Raw genomic sequence first — 18335 nt, forward strand, 5'->3', positions numbered from 1 at the left:
AGGATCCTCCTGGATGATGTATTATGGGAGAGAGTGGTAAGCACCCTGAAACCTATAGCAGTAGCCATTGCATGGATTGAGGGAGACAATGCTATCCTGTCTGATGTTCAGATGTAAGAGAAGAAATCCACACTGCCCTGCCCACTTCACTGTTGCTCCAAGCAGATGAAACACATCAAAAAGCATGAACCCTTCTGCCTGAAGCCCATACAAGCCGCAGCGTACATGTTGGACCCCAAGTATGCTGGAAAGAGCATCCTGTCTGGTGCAGAGATCAACGAGGCCTATGGTGTCATCACTACTGTGTCATCTCGCCAACTTGGCCTGGATGAGGGCAAGGTTCTTGGCAGTCTGGCGAAGTACACTTCCAAGCAAGGGCTTTGGGATGGAGATGCAATATGGCAGTCGTGCCAACATATCTCATCAGCCACCTGGTGGAAGGGACTTTGTGGATCCTGCTGTTGCCTCCAACATCCTCCAAATCCCACCATCAGCCGCCTCAGAGCGCAACTGGACCTTGTTTGGGAACACACACATTCAGGCAAATTTGAGGCTTTTTGAACCTGACAACGAGCCATCTTCAACTAGGTTGGAAAGTGACAGTGAAGATGAGGCCTCAGAGTCTGATGTTCAAGAGGTGAGCATTGAGAAAGTCCAGGGAGAAGACATGGAAGCCTGAGAGGAAGACAACCAAAGCTTTAGTTTCTTGACTATCATTTTACAGATCATTGGGGATCATTCAATATTCCCTTTCTTTTGTTGTTCAGTGAAATCATCCCATGTGAAGAGTCAACTCAATTAAAATTCAATTCTTAACTAAATGGTTTGGGTTTTTTTTCTACTGGAATGATTTAATCATTTGCAATTAAGTCTACTTAAAAGATAAGGTAAAAGGTTTCTATCTTCATATGATATGGTAAATATATCCAACGCAAAAAAACATCTACAGTGCCTTGCGAAAGTATTCGGCCCCCTTGAACTTTGCGACCTTTTGCCACATTTCAGGCTTCAAATAAAGATATAAAACTGTATTTTTTTGTGAAGAATCAACAACAAGTGGGACACAATCATGAAGGGGAACGACATTTATTGGATATTTCAAACTTTAACAAATCAAAAACTGAAAAATTGGGCGTGCAAAATTATTCAGCCCCCTTAAGTTAATACTTTGTAGCGCCACCTTTTGCTGCGATTACAGCTGTAAGTCGCTTGGGGTATGTCTCTATCAGTTTTGCACATCGAGAGACTGACATTTTTTCCCATTCCTCCTTGCAAAACAGCTCGAGCTCAGTGAGGTTGGATGGAGAGCATTTGTGAACAGCAGTTTTCAGTTCTTTCCACAGATTCTCGATTGGATTCAGGTCTGGACTTTGACTTGGCCATTCTAACACCTGGATATGTTTATTTTTGAACCATTCCATTGTAGATTTTGCTTTATGTTTTGGATCATTGTCTTGTTGGAAGACAAATCTCCGTCCCAGTCTCAGGTCTTTTGCAGACTCCATCAGGTTTTCTTCCAGAATGGTCCTGTATTTGGCTCCATCCATCTTCCCATCAATTTTAACCATCTTCCCTGTCCCTGCTGAAGAAAAGCAGGCCCAAACCATGATGCTGCCACCACCATGTTTGACAGTGGGGATGGTGTGTTCAGCTGTGTTGCTTTTACTCCAAACATAACGTTTTGCATTGTTGCCAAAAAGTTCAATTTTGGTTTCATCTGACCAGAGCACCTTCTTCCACATGTTTGGTGTGTCTCCCAGGTGGCTTGTGGCAAACTTTAAACAACACTTTTTATGGATATCTTTAAGAAATGGCTTTCTTCTTGCCACTCTTCCATAAAGGCCAGATTTGTGCAATATACGACTGATTGTTGTCCTATGGACAGAGTCTCCCCCTCAGCTGTAGATCTCTGCAGTTCATCCAGAGTGACCATGGGCCTCTTGGCTGCATCTCTGATCCGTCTTCTCCTTGTATGAGCTGAAAGTTTAGAGGGACGGCCAGGTCTTGGTAGATTTGCAGTGGTCTGATACTCCTTCCATTTCAATATTATCGCTTGCACAGTGCTCCTTGGGATGTTTAAAGCTTGGGAAATCTTTTTGTATCCAAATCCGCCTTTAAACTTCTTCACAACAGTATCTCGGACCTGCCTGGTGTGTTCCTTGTTCTTCATGATGCTCTCTGCGCTTTTAACGGACCTCTGAGACTATCACAGTGCAGGTGCATTTATACGGAGACTTGATTACACACAGGTTGATTGTATTTATCATCATTAGTCATTTAGGTCAACATTGGATCATTCAGAGATCCTCACTGAACTTCTGGAGAGAGTTTGTTGCACTGAAAGTAAAGGGGCTGAATAATTTTGCACGCCCAATTTTTCAGTTTTTGATTTGTTAAAAAAGTTTGAAATATCCAATACATGTCGTTCCACTTCATGATTGTGTCCCACTTGTTGATTCTTCACAAAAAAATACAGTTTTATATCTTTACGTTTGAAGCCTGAAATGTGGCAAAAGGTCGCAAAGTTCAAGGGGGCCGAATACTTTCGCAAGGCACTGTACATTTAAATGGTATTAATATTAAATGTGTATATATTTCTGTTAATTCCCACGGAAAGTTTCCACCTCTGATTATTCCCCAAAATGTGCAACCCTAGTTATGCTAACCTGTTTGCAATCCCGCTAGCTTGCTGGCTAGTTAAAGAGGTTAGTTGGCTAGTTAGCTACAGTAATGTTGTTATCATATTTAGCCTGTTCCACCATTTACACAATGCATTTGCACATAGTGTGGGAAAAGGGGATCCGGACACAATGTCGGCACGGTAGACATTGAAATGCAGTGGTGTAAAGTAGTAAAAATACTTTAAAGTACTACTTATGTCGTTTTTGGGGTCATCTGTATTTTATTATATATACACTTCACTATATTCCGAAATAAAATGTACTTTTTACTCCATACATTTGCCCTGACACCCAAAAGTACTTGTTACATTTTGACAGGAAAATGGTCCAATGGTCACACACTTATCAAGAGAACATCCCTGGTCATCCCTACTGCCTCTGATCTGGTGGACTCACTAAACACAAAATGTTTGTTTGAAAATTGTATATTAACCCAATACTTGTAGACATTTACTGGGTGACTTTCACTTGAGTCATTTTCTATTAAGGTGTCTTTTACTTTTACTCAAGTATGACAATTGAATACTTTCCCCACCACTGTTTACATGTAGGTGTAGATACATGACATACTTGGAATTCCATGATCAGAATACAAAAGCTTCATGAAATGGCAAGTCTAGACACAGCCTTAGTCATTTACAAGCTTTTAGTCACTGGCATTTCATGAAAAAAGACAAGTACGGGGGGAAAGCAATGGAGAGGAAGAAACAAGAAATGAAAAGAGGGAGGCCTGCACTTGTGATGCCGTGAGTCTCCTACTGGGGTTGCTTAGCAACTGGCCACCCCCGCCCTAGCATGTGTGGCTGTCTGGTTCACCAGACACTCCGGAGGAGATGGAACAATATACCGCTGGGGAACCGATAATACTGCGATACAACCATTCACTGACACTCCCCATTTCGCTAGATTCAACATCCTGTTATTACACAACATTTAAGTGTATAAAGTTGTTGGAGTTTGGGATTCTCTCCGCTGGATATGTGGTACTACTGATATTTGACTCCCATGGTCATTCAGCTCCTGTTTCTGAGGACCGCCATGTCTGCTGGTTTTCCATGCCAACGCCTAATGAATGTCATTGATTGTCAACACCTAGTACTTACCCGGTGAAGTCTGCAGAGTACATGCCATAGTCAAAGACGTAGACCCGGGTTATCTGACAGAAGCTGAGGTAACCCAGAGCAACTATGAAGCATAACCTGCAGAGAGAGGAGAGACAAGGTCAGTCAAAGGTCAGACACGTTCAAATGTCTATACTAGCATACTTTGCAGAATGCGCACCCCCCCCCCCCCCCCTATATATTGTTTCATACTAGATAAGTGTGCTAGTGTGGGTATAGGAAGAGAGTCAGGGAGTCACTGGTCATGTTCTCATATGTATGCAAGTATACAGTACATTCAGAAAGTATACAGACCATGGCTTTTCCCACATTTTGTTGTGTAAAATGGATTCAATTGTGTGTTTTTTCCCCAGTCACTCAATCTACCACACAATAATGACAAAGCAAAAACAAGTTATTAGACAAAAATAAAATAACAAAAATGTGAACCTTCTCCCCAGTCTGAGGTCCTGAGCGCTCTGGAGCAGGTTTACATAAAGGATCTCTGAACTTTTGCTCCGTTCATCTTTCCCTGACTAGTCTCCCAGTCCCTGCCGCTGAAAAACATCCCCACAGCATGATGCTGCCACCCCCATGCTTCTCCGTAGGGATGGTTCCAGGTTTCCTCCAGACGTGACGCTTGGCATTCAGGACAAAGAGTTAAATCTTGGTTTCATCAGACCAGATAATCTTGTTCCTCATGGCCTGAGAATCCTTTAGGTGCATTTTGGCAAAGTCCAAGGGAGCTGTCATGTGCCTTTTACTGAGGAGTGGCTTCCGTCTGGCCACACTACAATAAAGGCCTGATTGGTGGAGTGCTGCAGAGATGGCTGTTCTTCTGGAAGGTCCCCCATCTCCACAGAGGAGCTCTGGAGCTGTGTCAGAGTGACCATTGGGTTCTTGGTCACCTCCCTGACCAAGGCCCTTCTCCACTGAATGCACAGATTGGCAGGGTGGCCAACTGTGTTTCTTGGGAACCCTGAATGCTGCAGAATTGTTTTGGTACCCTTCCCCAGATCTGTCCCTCAACACAAACCTGTCTCGGAGCTCTACAGACAATTCCTTCGACCTCATGGCTCGGTTTTTATTCAGACATCAATTGAATCTACCACAGGTGGATTCCAATCAAGTTGTAGAAACATCAAGGATGATCAATGGAAACAGGATGCATCTGAGCACAATTTCAAGTCTCATAGCAAAGGGTCTGAATACTTGTCATTAAAAGGTATTTTATTTTTTAGAACATTTGCTAAATTATTTGTACAAATGTTTTGCGATTTGTCATTATAGGGTATTTTGTGTAGATTAATGAGGGGGGGGGGAAATCATTTTATTCAATTAAAATAAGTCTGTAAAAGTCAAAGGTTTGAATACTTTCCGAATGCACTGTATATCAGTTAGAGGAAGGACTTCATGGTTCAGTTTGAGGTGAACAATATGGTATACACATTCAACAGGTCAGACATAAAAACATGACCGTTTCCTACTATAGGTTTGTCAATCAATACAATAGGATGGCACTACATCCTACAGGACATGAATACTATCATTTACTCTTGACAACACACTCTGTTCCTCCTCAGCTTCAAGCCTCTTTATTCACCGCTCAAAGAGCCATTACCGAAGCCGGACGAGAGGGCAAAAACCCAGCTCCCGCCGTCCTGTCAGTGTTGTTAGGAGACAACACCAGATTTCATTGGTGAAGGGGGAGAGAGAGAGCACTGAGGGCTGCTGGGACAAAGCTGACACTGATTCAGCTTGCTGGAACATCCATCTGGTTCCCCACAATGGAAGGTATTGAGGACATCCGAGGTGCCATTAGACAAATCAACTAGTCTTTGATGGGGATGAGGAAGAATGCTGGTGGTGTGCATCTTAGATCCAGTAAGATGGCCGTCCATGGTTACAAGGCCAAGGTGCTTCGGAATAGGAGTAAGCCTAAGTGTTTATTTGAACATGCTGTCACCTCATCAGGGTAACACTTGTTGTGTTTCTCAGAACAGCAGGTGGTGGATATAAGTGTGATTGCTATCCAGTTCCAGCATATCATTCAGACTTGTAAAACCCAGGTTTCTTGACTGAAGAAAATGGTGGAAGAATTTGATTACAGAGAAGGAAACCGGGCTGCCAACGTCCTTGACATTCGTTTTCAGGGCAGTGAATCAGAGCGGATCTAAAATCATTAGACCTGTATATCGACTACCTAGGCCAAGTCAAATGCAGTGCTTCACCATGCATCAATTTTTTAAAGAAGGAATCTTAATCTCTTAGAGGCTTTTTCTATTTATCCCAATGCAATATTTCAGCTCAACCACATGAAACAATGAGTTGAAGCAGTTACCAACATTTGCTGAGAAAAAGCAACAGGTGCCAGAGTTTAGCTTCAATAAGTAAGTAGCTGATCCCTTGGCCTGTCTCCCAGAGGAGAGTGCTGGCTGGATCACAGAAAGGACCTACGAACAGCATTCTCCTAGGGGGCCTGGTATGTGTGTGTAAGTGTATGCACACGTCTACCCCAAAGGTCAGCAATATATTGGGATTCCAAGTAAGGCCAAGTTATTGGCAGGGGCGCAACATTCACTGGGGACATGACCCCTCCGACATAAAAAAATAGCATATTTGTCGCCCCCCAGTTATCTTTGCACTGTGATAAACAGCGGCTCAGGTGTGCTTTAGGACCATGCAGACTCCTCAGAGTGGTCGAATAGGCTGTTTTCTGCACGGACACTACAGAGCGTGCTGACAGGCTGTGTGAAAGCAAAGCTTCTGAAAGGCTGGTGTTAAGGTCCAGCACGGGAGCGATAGAGGCACCTGCTGTATGTATTGCGCTTTCTCTCCGTGTTGTAAAAGCAAGCAGAGCAGAAACTGTCTACTCTTTAGTTGACTGATATAGATGGCAAGGAAACTGCTGTATGTATTCCCAGTGTTGAGCTACTAGTACGTTACGTTAGCGAATGTTTTATCCCCTCGACTGAAGTGAATGAACTAGTAGCAGCTAGTTAGATGGCAGAGCCAGTTCAGCGCTAGCTAGCCTCTAACTATGTCAGATAGCAATATCTAACAGCTGTTGTATGTGTATGGAATTGTTTTGTAGCCTTTGTTTTGTCCCATTTGAAGAGAAGTAACTTGATGATGTACCGTTAGCTAGCTCACTAACTTTTGCGATTATTTTTGCTCAATCACACTAGACCTGAATCAAACGATGAAGCCTGATATTTTTTATTACTCAGGATAATAAAGCAACGTTATTGATCTGTCCGTTTACCTAGCTAATCCCCTACTTTTCACACTGACATGGTATAAACAGCTCTACAGGCTTCTCCGTCATGGTGTACAGTCAGTACACAACACTATGCTCATGTCTTAAGCAGGATCAGATGGTGACAGGTGTCCCTGTAGGGTCAGACAGCCAGGGAAGAACAGTCTACGGAACTCAGATGAACTTTGCAGAATATTATAACAATTAGTGGATGGCTACAACATTCCATCTTGAGTTGATGGGTAGAGGTTACTGTCTGGAATAATGGTGATTTCAATTATTTAACCATTATATTATCCATGAATAGAATCAATGTATAAATGTACACCAAGGTAATTATTTGTCATGCCTCATCTGAGCAGATGATGACAAGGGTTTCATCAGGGTCAGGCAACCAGGGAAGACCAGTCTGTGACAGACCAGAGGTGAACTTTTGCAGATACAACACTTTATTCTCTCTGTGCAGCAAACACTGGACAACCAGAAGCTTCAAAGATTGAAACTATTTTAAGGCAGTCAAGCAAACCTCTAAAAGTTGATTTCCAAACTGTATCAAACGTAGTACTATATATCTCTTGACACAATGATGAAAATAATCATGGCCTCTAAACCTTCAAGCTGCATACTGGACCCTATTCCAACTAAACTACTGAAAGAGCTGCTTCCTGTGCTTGGCCCTCCTATGTTGAACATAATAAACGTCTCTCTATCCACCGGATGTGTACCAAACTCACTAAAAGTGGCAGTAATAAGGCCTCTCTTGAAAAAGCCAAACCTTGACCCATAAAATAAACACTATGGGCCTATATCGTATCTTCCATTCCTCTCAAAACTTTTAGAAAAGGCTGTTGCGCAGCAACTCACTGCCTTCCTGAAGACAAACAATGTATACGAAATGCTTCAGTCTGGTTTTAGACCCCATCATAGCACTGAGACTGCACTTGTGAAGGTGGCAAATTACCTTTTAATGGCATCAGACCGAGGCTCTGCATCTGTCCTCGTGCTCCTAGACCTTAGTGCTGCTTTTGATACCATCGATCACCACATTCTTTTGGAGAGATTGGAAACCCAAATTGGTCTACACGGACAAGTTCTGGCCTGGTTTAGATCTTATCTGTCGGAAAGATATCAGTTTGTCTCTGTGAATGGTTTTTGTCCTCTGACAAATCAACTGTAAATTTCGGTATTCCTCAAGGTTTTGTTTTAGGACCACTATTATTTTCACTATATATTTTACCTCTTAGGGATGTAATTCGAAAACATAATGTTAACTTTCACAGCAATGCGGATGACTCACAGCTGTACATTTCAATGAAACATGGTGAAGCCCCAAAATTGCCCTCGCTAGAAGCATGTGTTTCAGACATAAGGAAGTGGATGGCTGCAAACGTTCTACTTTTAAACTCGGACAAAACAGAGATGCTTGATCTAGGTCCCAAGAAACAAAGAGATCTTCTGTTGAATCCGACAATTAATCTTAATCATTGTACAGTCGTCTCAAATAAAACTGTTTAGGACCTCGGCGTTACTCTGGACCCTGATCTCTCTTTTGAAGAACATATCAAGACTGTTTCAAGGACAGCTTTTTTCCATCCACGTAACATTGCAAAAATCAGAAACTTTCTGTTCAAAAATGATGCAGAAAAATGAATCCATGCTTTTGTCACTTCTAGGTTAGACTACTGCAATGCTCTACTTTCCAGCTACCCGGATAAAGCACTAAATAAACTTCAGTTAGTGCTAAATACGGCTGCTAGAATCCTGACTAGAACCAAAAAAATGGATCATATTACTCCAGTGCTAGCCTCCCTACACTGGCTTCCTGTCAAGGCAAGGGCTGATTTCAAGGTTAAACTGCTAACCTACAAAGCATTACATGGGCCTGCTCCTACCTATCTCTCTGATTTGGTCCTGCCGTACATACCTACACGTACGCTACGGTCACAAGATGCAGGCCTCCTAATTGTCCCTAGAATTTCGAGGCAGGGCTTTCTCCTATAGAGCTCCATTTTTATGGAATGGTCTGCCTACCCATGTGAGAGACGCAAACTCGGTCTCAACCTTTAAGTCTTTACTGAAGACTCATCTCTTCAGTGGGTCATATGATTGAGTGTAGTCTGGCCCAGGAGTGTGAAGGTGAACGGAAAGGCTCTGGAGCAACGAACAGCCCTTGCTGTCTCTGCCTGGCCGGTTCCCCTCTTTCAACTGGGATTCTCTGCCTCTAACCCTATTACAGGGGCTGAGTCACTGGCTTACTAGGGCTCTTTCATACTGTCCCTAAGAGGGGTGCGGCACTTGAGTGGGTTGAGTCACTGATGTGATCTTCCTGTCTGGGTTGGCGCCCCCCCCTTGGGTTGTGCCGTGGCGGAGATCTTTGTGGGCTATACCGGCCTTGTCTCAGGATGGTAAGTTGGTGGTTGAAGATATCCCTTTAGTAGTGTGGGGGCTGTGCTTTGGCAAAGTGGGTAGGGTTATATCCTTCCTGTTTGGCCGTGTCCGTGGGTGTCATTGGATGGGGCCACAGTGTCTCCTGACCCCTCCTGTCTCAGCCTCCAGTATTTATGCTGCAGTAGTTTGTGTCGGGGGGCTGGGGTCAGATTGTTATATCTGGAGTACTTCTCCTGTCCTATCCAGTGTCCTGTGTGAATTTAAGTATACTCTCTCTAATTCTTTCTTTCTCTCTCTCGGAGGACCTGAGCCCTAGGACCATGCCTCAGGACTACCTGGCATGATGACTCCTTGCTGTCCCCAGTCCACCTGGCCGTGCTGCTGCTCCAGTTTCAACTGTTCTGCCTGTGATTATTATTATTTGACCATCTTGGCCATGTTCTGTTATAATCTCCACCCGGCACAGCCAGAAGAGGACTGGCCACCCCACATAGCCTGGTTCCTCTCTAGGTTTTGGCCTTTATAGGGAGTTTTTCCTAGCCACCGTGCTTCTACACCTGCATTGCTTGCTGTTTGGGGTTTTAGGCTGGGTTTCTGTACAGCACTTTGAGATATCAGCTGATATAAATACATTTGATAGGGGCTTTTGCCCGATGACACAAAACATGTAAAACAAAAATGTCAGGAAGACCTGGGAGACACTATTGAGGATGATGATTAATGGATACAGATATGTTAGAATGCCCAGTCATGTTCATTTAATCTCAGACATAAATTAGTGCAGTTTAAGACCATCCATAGAATGTGCCAGGGAAACTGAATATCATGCAGAAATTGTATTATTTTGCTGGAGGTGTAAAACACAAAAAGGAACATACAGTGCCTTGCGAAAGTATTCGGCCCCCTTGAACTTTGCGACCTTTTGCCACATTTCAGGCTTCAAACATAAAGATATAAAACTGTATTTCTTGTGAAGAATCAACAACAAGTGGTACACAATCATGAAGTGGAACGACATTTATTGGATATTTCAAACTTTTTTAACAAATCAAAAACTGAAAAATTGGGCGTGCAAAATTATTCAGCCCCCTTAAGTTAATACTTTGTAGCGCCACCTTTTGCTGCGATTACAGCTGTAAGTCGCTTGGGGTATGTCTATCAGTTTTGCACATCTAGAGACAGACAATTTTTCCCATTCCTCCTTGCAAAACAACTCGAGCTCAGTGAGGTTGGATGGAGAGCATTTGTGAACAGCAGTTTTCAGTTCTTTCCACAGATTCTCGATTGGATTCAGGTCTGGTCTTTGACTTGGCCATTCTAACACCTGGATATGTTTATTTTTGAACCATTCCATTGTAGATTTTGCTTTATGTTTTGGATCATTGTCTTGTTGGAAGACAAATCTCCGTCCTAGTCTCAGGTCGTTTGCAGACTCCATCAGGTTTTCTTCCAGAATGGTCCTGTATTTGGCTCCATCCATCTTCCCTGTCCCTGCTGAAGAAAAGCAGGCCCAAACCATGATGCTGCCACCACCATGTTTGACAGTGGGGATGGTGTGTTCAGGGTGATGAGCTGTGTTGCTTTTATGCCAAACATAACGTTTTGCATTGTTGCCAAAAAGTTCAATTTTGGTTTCATCTGACCAGAGCACCTTCTTCCACATGTTTGGTGTGTCTCCCAGGTGGCTTGTGGCAAACTTTAAACAACACTTTTTATGGATATCTTTAAGAAATGGCTTTCTTCTTGCCACTCTTCCATCAAGGCCAGATTTGTGCAATATACGACTGATTGTTGTCCTATGGACAGAGTCTCCCACCTCAGCTGTAGATCTCTGCAGTTCATCCAGAGTGATCATGGGCCTCTTGGCTGCATCTCTGATCTGTCTTCTCCTTGTATGAGCTGAAAGTTTAGAGGGACAGCCAGGTCTTGGTAGATTTGCAGTGGTCTGATACTCCTTCCATTTCAATATTATCGCTTGCACAGTGCTCCTTGGGATGTTTAAAGCTTGGGAAATCTTTTTGTATCCAAATCCGGCTTTAAACTTCTTCACAACAGTATCTCGGACCTGCCTGGTGTGTTCCTTGTTCTTCATGATGCTCTCTGCGCTTTTAACGGACCTCTGAGACTATCACAGTGCAGGTGCATTTATACGGAGACTTGATTACACACAGGTGGATTGTATTTATCATCATTAGTCATTTAGGTCTACATTGGATCATTCAGAGATCCTCAATGAACTTCTGGAGAGAGTTTGCTGCACTGAAAGTAAAGGGGCTGAATAATTCTGCACGCCCAATTTTTCAGTTTTTGATTTGTTAAAAAAGTTTGAAATATCCAATAAATGTCGTTCCACTTCATGATTGTGTCCCACTTGTTGTTGATTCTTCACAAAAAAATACAGTTTTATATCTTTATGTTTGAAGCCTGAAATGTGGCAAAAGGTCGCAAAGTTCAAGGGGGCCGAATACTTTCGCAAGGCACTGTATTTGCATATGTTATGGTCTTGTGAAGGCTGGCTGAATTCTGGCAAAGAGTATGTTATTTTACCTCAGTATGTCTACAGATCATCCCTCTTTGTTTGCTTGCAAATGTTGATACTGGAAACGTATCAGAAGAAACTGTGTAACCTAGCATTTAGAGCTGTACAGTACTATTAGACATATGATATAAAGTATATGAATGGTTCTGTCTGTTAATGTGAAGGTGTGTGTTTTCCAAAAAAACACAAAAAAAGTTGGGAAGGATGTTGTGTTGGGGAGAGAGCTGAGTTATTGACTAGACCGGTGGGAGTTAGGCGTGGAAGCAGCTCAGGCTGGCTGGGTGGTCTGGTTGAAATTAGATATAGAGGATGTCTTAATAAAGAAACTAAAGGGAAGTCTTTGTACTTTATTTATAGGAGTTGTTCGTTTGTTAGGCTATTGGTTAAAGGTACAACAATATTGATTATTGAATTATCATGAATCTAGTTCAGTCTTATCAATCAATCACATTTAATCATCTCTTACCTTGCTTGCTTACTTTTTGTTGTTCTAAATAGAGACTTATAGAAGGGCCATGGGTCATATTAGATTGTGTAGAAATGCAAGAAATGTCCCCCCAGACTCCCCGCCAAATCCTCCCCCCCCCCCCAAACTTCTAAAACCGAAGTTGCGCCCCTGATTATTGGTATTAAAGTGGAGGGGCACTTGAGAGGGAACAATGGGCAACTCAGTGCTGTGTGCAGACATTTGACACTAATGTTCCTCATTAGTAGTCTGGTCAGGGAAGAGTCTACAGAACCTGACTGTTAAAATGTCCTCTGTTCAATCTCCCCAGCCCTACCAGCTAGGTTTACAGTAGTTGTAGGCTATTGAAGTTGATAATTGTAAATGCTGTATACTTATATATTGACTTGTATGAGAATGTTTGTGAGAGCGAGAGAGAGAGAAACGGAGAGACAATGGAGTGTGCAAAAGCGAGAGAGGGAGATGACAGAATTGTGAGTCACGTTTGAAAAACATTGTCCACACACAGAAGGTTGACTCCTCTGGGCTCCCTTAATGTCAAAGTTGGTCAGAAACATCCCCAGATGTCATCAAAGCCAGCCTACCATCACTACCAAAATTAGCCACCAGAGACAGACATGGCTAAAACCTCAAACTGATGAGGCTTCACACCATTAACCATGCTTTACTGTCCTATCAAACCATCCAACCTTTGTCAAATTCTATTTGCAGTAGTCCTACTTTTATAATAAATGGGATGTTATATATTATGCTAACAGGAAATGAGCAACATGTAGCAGTATATGGAGCAATGTATTTATAGTGGGGGGATTCCATCTTCCTGATGTCATATGTGTTGGTGTATTTTGACCAGTTGCCTGCAGGCCTCGATAAAGCCTGGGCCTAAAGTAGACTGCCTCCCGGTGCTTAATTTGTAAATCGAGAACTGCCGGAACAAAAAGTTACTTTGAGGGGGGGGAGACTTGGGGGAATCTGAGGTACCGGAACGCATTGATACACACACAGTACCAGTCAAAAGTTTGGACACACCTAATCATTCAAGGGTTTTTCTTTATTTTCTACATTGTAGAATAATAGTGAAGACATCAAAACTATGAAATAACACATGGAATCATGTAGTAACCGAAAGTGTTAAATCAAAATATATTTTATATTCTTCAAAGTAGCCACCCTTTGCCTTGCCAGCTTTGCACACTCTTGGCATTCTCTCAACCAGCTTCATGAGGTAGTTACGTGGAATGCATTTCAATTCACAGGTGTGCATCTTTCCTTCTTAATGCGTTTGAGACAATCAGTTGTGTAGAAGGTAGGGTTGGTATACAGAAGATGGTATTTTACCAAATAGGGCTAAGTCCATATTATGGCAAGAACAGCTCAAATAAGCAAAGAGAAACAACAGCCCATCACTACTTCAAGACATGAAGGTGAGTCAATCCGTAAAATTTCAAGAACTTTGAACGAGGATAAGTTCATTAGTTACCAGCTTCAGAGTTCAAGTAACAGACACATCTCAACATCAACTGCTCAAATGAGACTGTGTGAATCAGGCAATCATGGTCGAATTGCTGCAAAGAAGAAACACAAGCAATGTACATTAGACCGGTGGAAATCTGTACTTGTCTAAAAAAATATATTTTTGGTTCCAACTGCTGTGTCTTTCTGAGACGCAGAATAGGTGAACGGATGATCTCCGCATGTGTGGTTCAGACCGTGAAGCATGGAGGTGGTGGTGTGATGGTGCTTTGCTGGTGACACTGTCTGATTTATTTGGAATTCAAGGCACACTTAACTAGCATGGCTACCACAGCATTCTGCAGTGATAAGCCATCCCATCTGGTTTGCGCTTAGGATTATCATTTGTTTTTCAACAGGACAATGACCCAACACACATCCAGGCTGTGTAAGGGCTATTTGACCAAGAGGGAGAGTGATGGAGAGTTGCGTCAGATGACCTGGCCTCCACAAATCACCCAACCTCAACCCAAGTGAGATGGTTTGGGATGAGTTGGACCGCAGAGTGAAGGAAAACCAGCCAACAAGTGCTCAGCATATGTGGGAACTTCTTCAAGACTGTTTGAGAGAATGCCAAGAATGTGCAAAGCTGTCAAGGCAAAGGGTGGCTACTATGAAGAATATAAAATATATATTTTTTTAAATTTCTTTTGGTTACATGATTCCATGTGTTATTTCATAGTTTTGATGTCTTCACTATTATACTACAATGTAGAAAATAGTAAAAAATAAAGAAACTCTTGAATGAGTAGGTGTGTCAAACTATTAACTGTTACTGTACACACACACATAGTACCAGTCAAAAGTTTGACACCTAGTCAATAGGTCAATAGTAATACACCCCGATTACACGTAAACACAGTTCAATTTCATAGCAACCACGTTGTATTCCTTCTCGCATCTATGCTCTCACCGCCATTTGTGGACTTCAATGTACAACACATCAGCTGTATGTGACCAGGTGAAAAAAAACTTAAGCCAACCTGCTACACAGCCTACATTGTTGTCACCATTTTAGCTAAAGTAGCATCATAGTCAGCATAGCGAATAAAAACGTGTTAGTAAACCCACTACAAATCATGCAGCAACGTTAGCTTACAGTTAATAAGCAGTTACACCGGCAGGCCCCAGTGGCAATAAATTAGTAATACCATAAGCTTACTTTGATTTGGAAGAGTTTCAGTGTTGTGTTGGAAAGTCATAACCAGCTAGCTAACATAGCAGGGTGTTTCAGTAGGTTAAACTAGCTAGCTGCATTTGTTAGCTAAGTAAGTGAAACTGCAAAAAAATGACTCATGCTTCTCCATTTTGGAAAAAATATATTTGTTCAAAACTGTTCAACTATTGTCTTTCTCTCTCTTTGAGTCAACTACTCAACACATTTTATGCACTGCAGTGCTAGCTAGATGAAGCTTATGCTTTCAGTAGAAGATTAATTATTTGATCCTTTGATTGGGTGGACAACATGTCACTTCATGCTGCAAGAGCTCTGATAGGCTGGAGGACGTCCTCCGGAAGTTGTCAAAATAACTACGTTTATGGAAGGGGATGAGAACCATGATGAGCCTCATAGGTTTGGAACTGAAGTCAATGTACCCAGAGGAGGACATGAGACTACTGAACTGCACTTTGAGAGTTTTCCCATCCGATGTGCATTTATCAAGAGTCAACTGTATGCATTTCAAATCAACAGCATACGAGAAGTCCACCCAACTGCAATGACCATTTCACTCCCATTACCACTGTATGTGTGGCTCTACTGAATAACTATTGCAGTTGTTTCTGAATCACCAACAAGCCGAGTCATAGTAGAGTTGCCACGCGACGTGTCTGACCCGCAGAACCAGCCAACTGTCCACTCCGTCACGGGGCAGACATATCTCGGAGGTGACGCGGTGTCATTAGTGCCATTTCAACTGCTGCTCGTATTTCTAGACAATGAGCTGGCAGCGAGCCCCGGCCCAAAGCATTTGGCATTCCAGAGCAGTGAGGCACCACGCCTGGACCTCCGCCTCCTTGGCCTCCCACTGCCCCAACCCACGATTAATCACGCCTCATAAACCCTCCAATTACCCTAATATAATAGGACAGAAAGCAGGGAAATTTGCTGCAAAGGCCCAGAGTGCATAATAAAGCCATGTGTGGGAGAGAAAAAAAGAGAAAAAAAGTATTTTGCTGTTGCCTACCAGGTTATACAATTTCTTTCACAGGCAAAAGGAAAGGTGGTCTGGGCTTCAATAGCAACATGAATAACAGATCAGCCTTCCATGTGAGGAAGCTCTTTCTTTCGCTGCACTGTCTATCGCCTTTCGCTCACTTTGTCACCTCTCCTCCAACACTCGTTATTGTCAGGTTCTCCATTTCAACATCTCTGTTATCTGAATGGAGGTTTGAACCGGTAGCTCTCCAGACATGGTGCTTATAAAAGACGAGTCGTTTCTACTGGTGTTATGAGCTAAATCGACTTGTATGACTCAGCCAGTATTATCTGCAAAACAGTTCTAGGAATCCATTAAATAGATGTAATTCCTGACCTAAAAAAACCCCACAAACTACATTCATTGACTGCTAACTGCACCAGTCCAGTACGTCGCAGGTGTTTTATGGGTAGACAGTCTTGTCATCCAGCAGGGGGTGCTGTGTTTGCACTAGAGGCATAGAGAGCTGAGGACAACCTCACGAGAGCGTTCCCCCGACCTTTCTCAGGGCATGTTCGACAGGAGAGAGGGCAGACAAGTTGAACACTACCCCAAAGAAAACAATGCTGCTACCACAACAGCGAGTGAACGACAACTCTACGCACGTAGCGTACCCCTTTTTGTGCGAATAACCGCTTCAAATACCCAGGTGGCCCGTGTCCTTCTGGCTGCTTTCATCAAGTCACCAAAACACCAGTCAGTGACACCATGACAGTTATATGAGTAGGAAAACATATGACCACCACTATAACAATAATATAGTAGAAAATAGTTGCCTTTTTCACAGAGGCGCTAGGCTACTCCATTAGCAAACTGCCATCAAACTGGGGCCTACACTGTAGATGGATGTTTGTTCCATTTATTTGCTCTTGCGAGTGTTCCTAGCACCAGCCTCCGCTGTGTTTAATGCTTTCCGGGAAATTCCATTACTATCTGTCTGGTGAGGTGTCTGGACAAAGGCAGAGGGATGAGGAGAAAGGGATGATACTCAAATAAAAAAATTGGCACGTGCCGATACGGTAAATAATGTGTATTTTTTTCTCTACATACTGTACTAGAAAAACTGTACCCTTCATTTCTACCTCTGCAATTTCGGTCCCCCCCCCGTCTTTGTCTACATCCAATGTTCACCCTCTCTTTTCGTCAGACTTTGTTACCACTCCTCTCTGACCTGAAGCAAACTGTTGATGTTTGTTTTAATTAATTTTTATTTAACTAGGCAAATCAGTTAAGAACAAATTCTTATTTACAATGACGGACTACCGGGGAACAGTGGGTTGACTGCCTTGTTCAGGGGCAGTATGACAGATTTTTTTTTACCTTGTCAGCTCAGGGATTCAATCCAGCAACCTTTCAGTTACTGGCCCAAAACTAACCACTAGGCTACCTGCCGCCCCATGTTGATGAGAAAGACTGAAGAGAAATGTGTGCAACAACTACAGTCGGATCAATGTCAATAGTCTCTTGTAGTCATATTGCAAAGTTCCACTGCAAATCTGCCTGATAACGGATAGGCTACATGATAAGATATGCACCCACGCTGACAGTTTACTCAGCCATAAGCAGCTAAAAATGTTCTCTGCCTTGCCGTTAATTTAAAAAAATAAAATATAATTTCATTCACATAGGTGGTCTCCTCCGCGCCATTTACGCCCAACGACCACTTGATCACTACGTAAAGTAGGAAAAACTTAGAGGACAAATGTAAGTTGATGTGAAAAAGTAGAGCTCGTCTCTGCTGATTTGACAGTAGGATCTCAGCCATAGCAATCAAGCAGTAGTCATACTACATTAAACTGTTCACACAAAGAAAGCTATTCGCGAACCCTAGAAAGACCCGCCAAGGTAATGACAGGTTAGGTCAAATCAAATAAAAAGGTTGAAGATCAGATCTGAGGGATTCCAAAAGAGATCAACGGCATCTGCACGCCCAGCAACCCCCGCTTTCCTGAAAACCACAGGCGGTTACACACAACGTCCAGGACCAACAAAATCCGAACGTGAACTGGTCACCGCGCCCCGTCCTCTGACTAGACCATGGAACGCGCCAAAGAAGGTTGAGTAAGGCAAACCCAGAGGCTGAACTCTAAACCAGGCCCTGCCGTGAGATTCCTCTGCATCCTAGAACCTCAAGAGGAGGCAAACGCTTCCACGGAAACGACTCCATTTGCTGTTTAACGGAATTTCGGGCT

General features: G+C 42.9%; 1 protein-coding gene across 3 annotated transcripts in view; it reads right to left on the reverse strand.

Moving 5' to 3' along the window:
• The window catches only part of mboat2a (membrane bound O-acyltransferase domain containing 2a), a 117732-nt gene that overhangs the window by 17950 nt on the left and 81447 nt on the right, over nt 1–18335 (reverse strand). For all 3 annotated transcript variants that reach the window (XM_090220574.1, XM_036962314.2, XM_090220575.1), the window contains one exon: nt 3785–3880. In XM_090220574.1, coding sequence (XP_090076700.1) covers nt 3785–3880 — 96 coding nt within the window. The remainder of the gene's footprint in view (nt 1–3784; nt 3881–18335) is intronic.

The sequence above is a fragment of the Oncorhynchus mykiss genome, chromosome 25, assembly GCF_057628025.1.
Source record: "Oncorhynchus mykiss isolate SJ-2025 chromosome 25, ASM5762802v1, whole genome shotgun sequence".
Taxonomy (NCBI): Eukaryota; Metazoa; Chordata; class Actinopteri; order Salmoniformes; family Salmonidae; genus Oncorhynchus; species Oncorhynchus mykiss.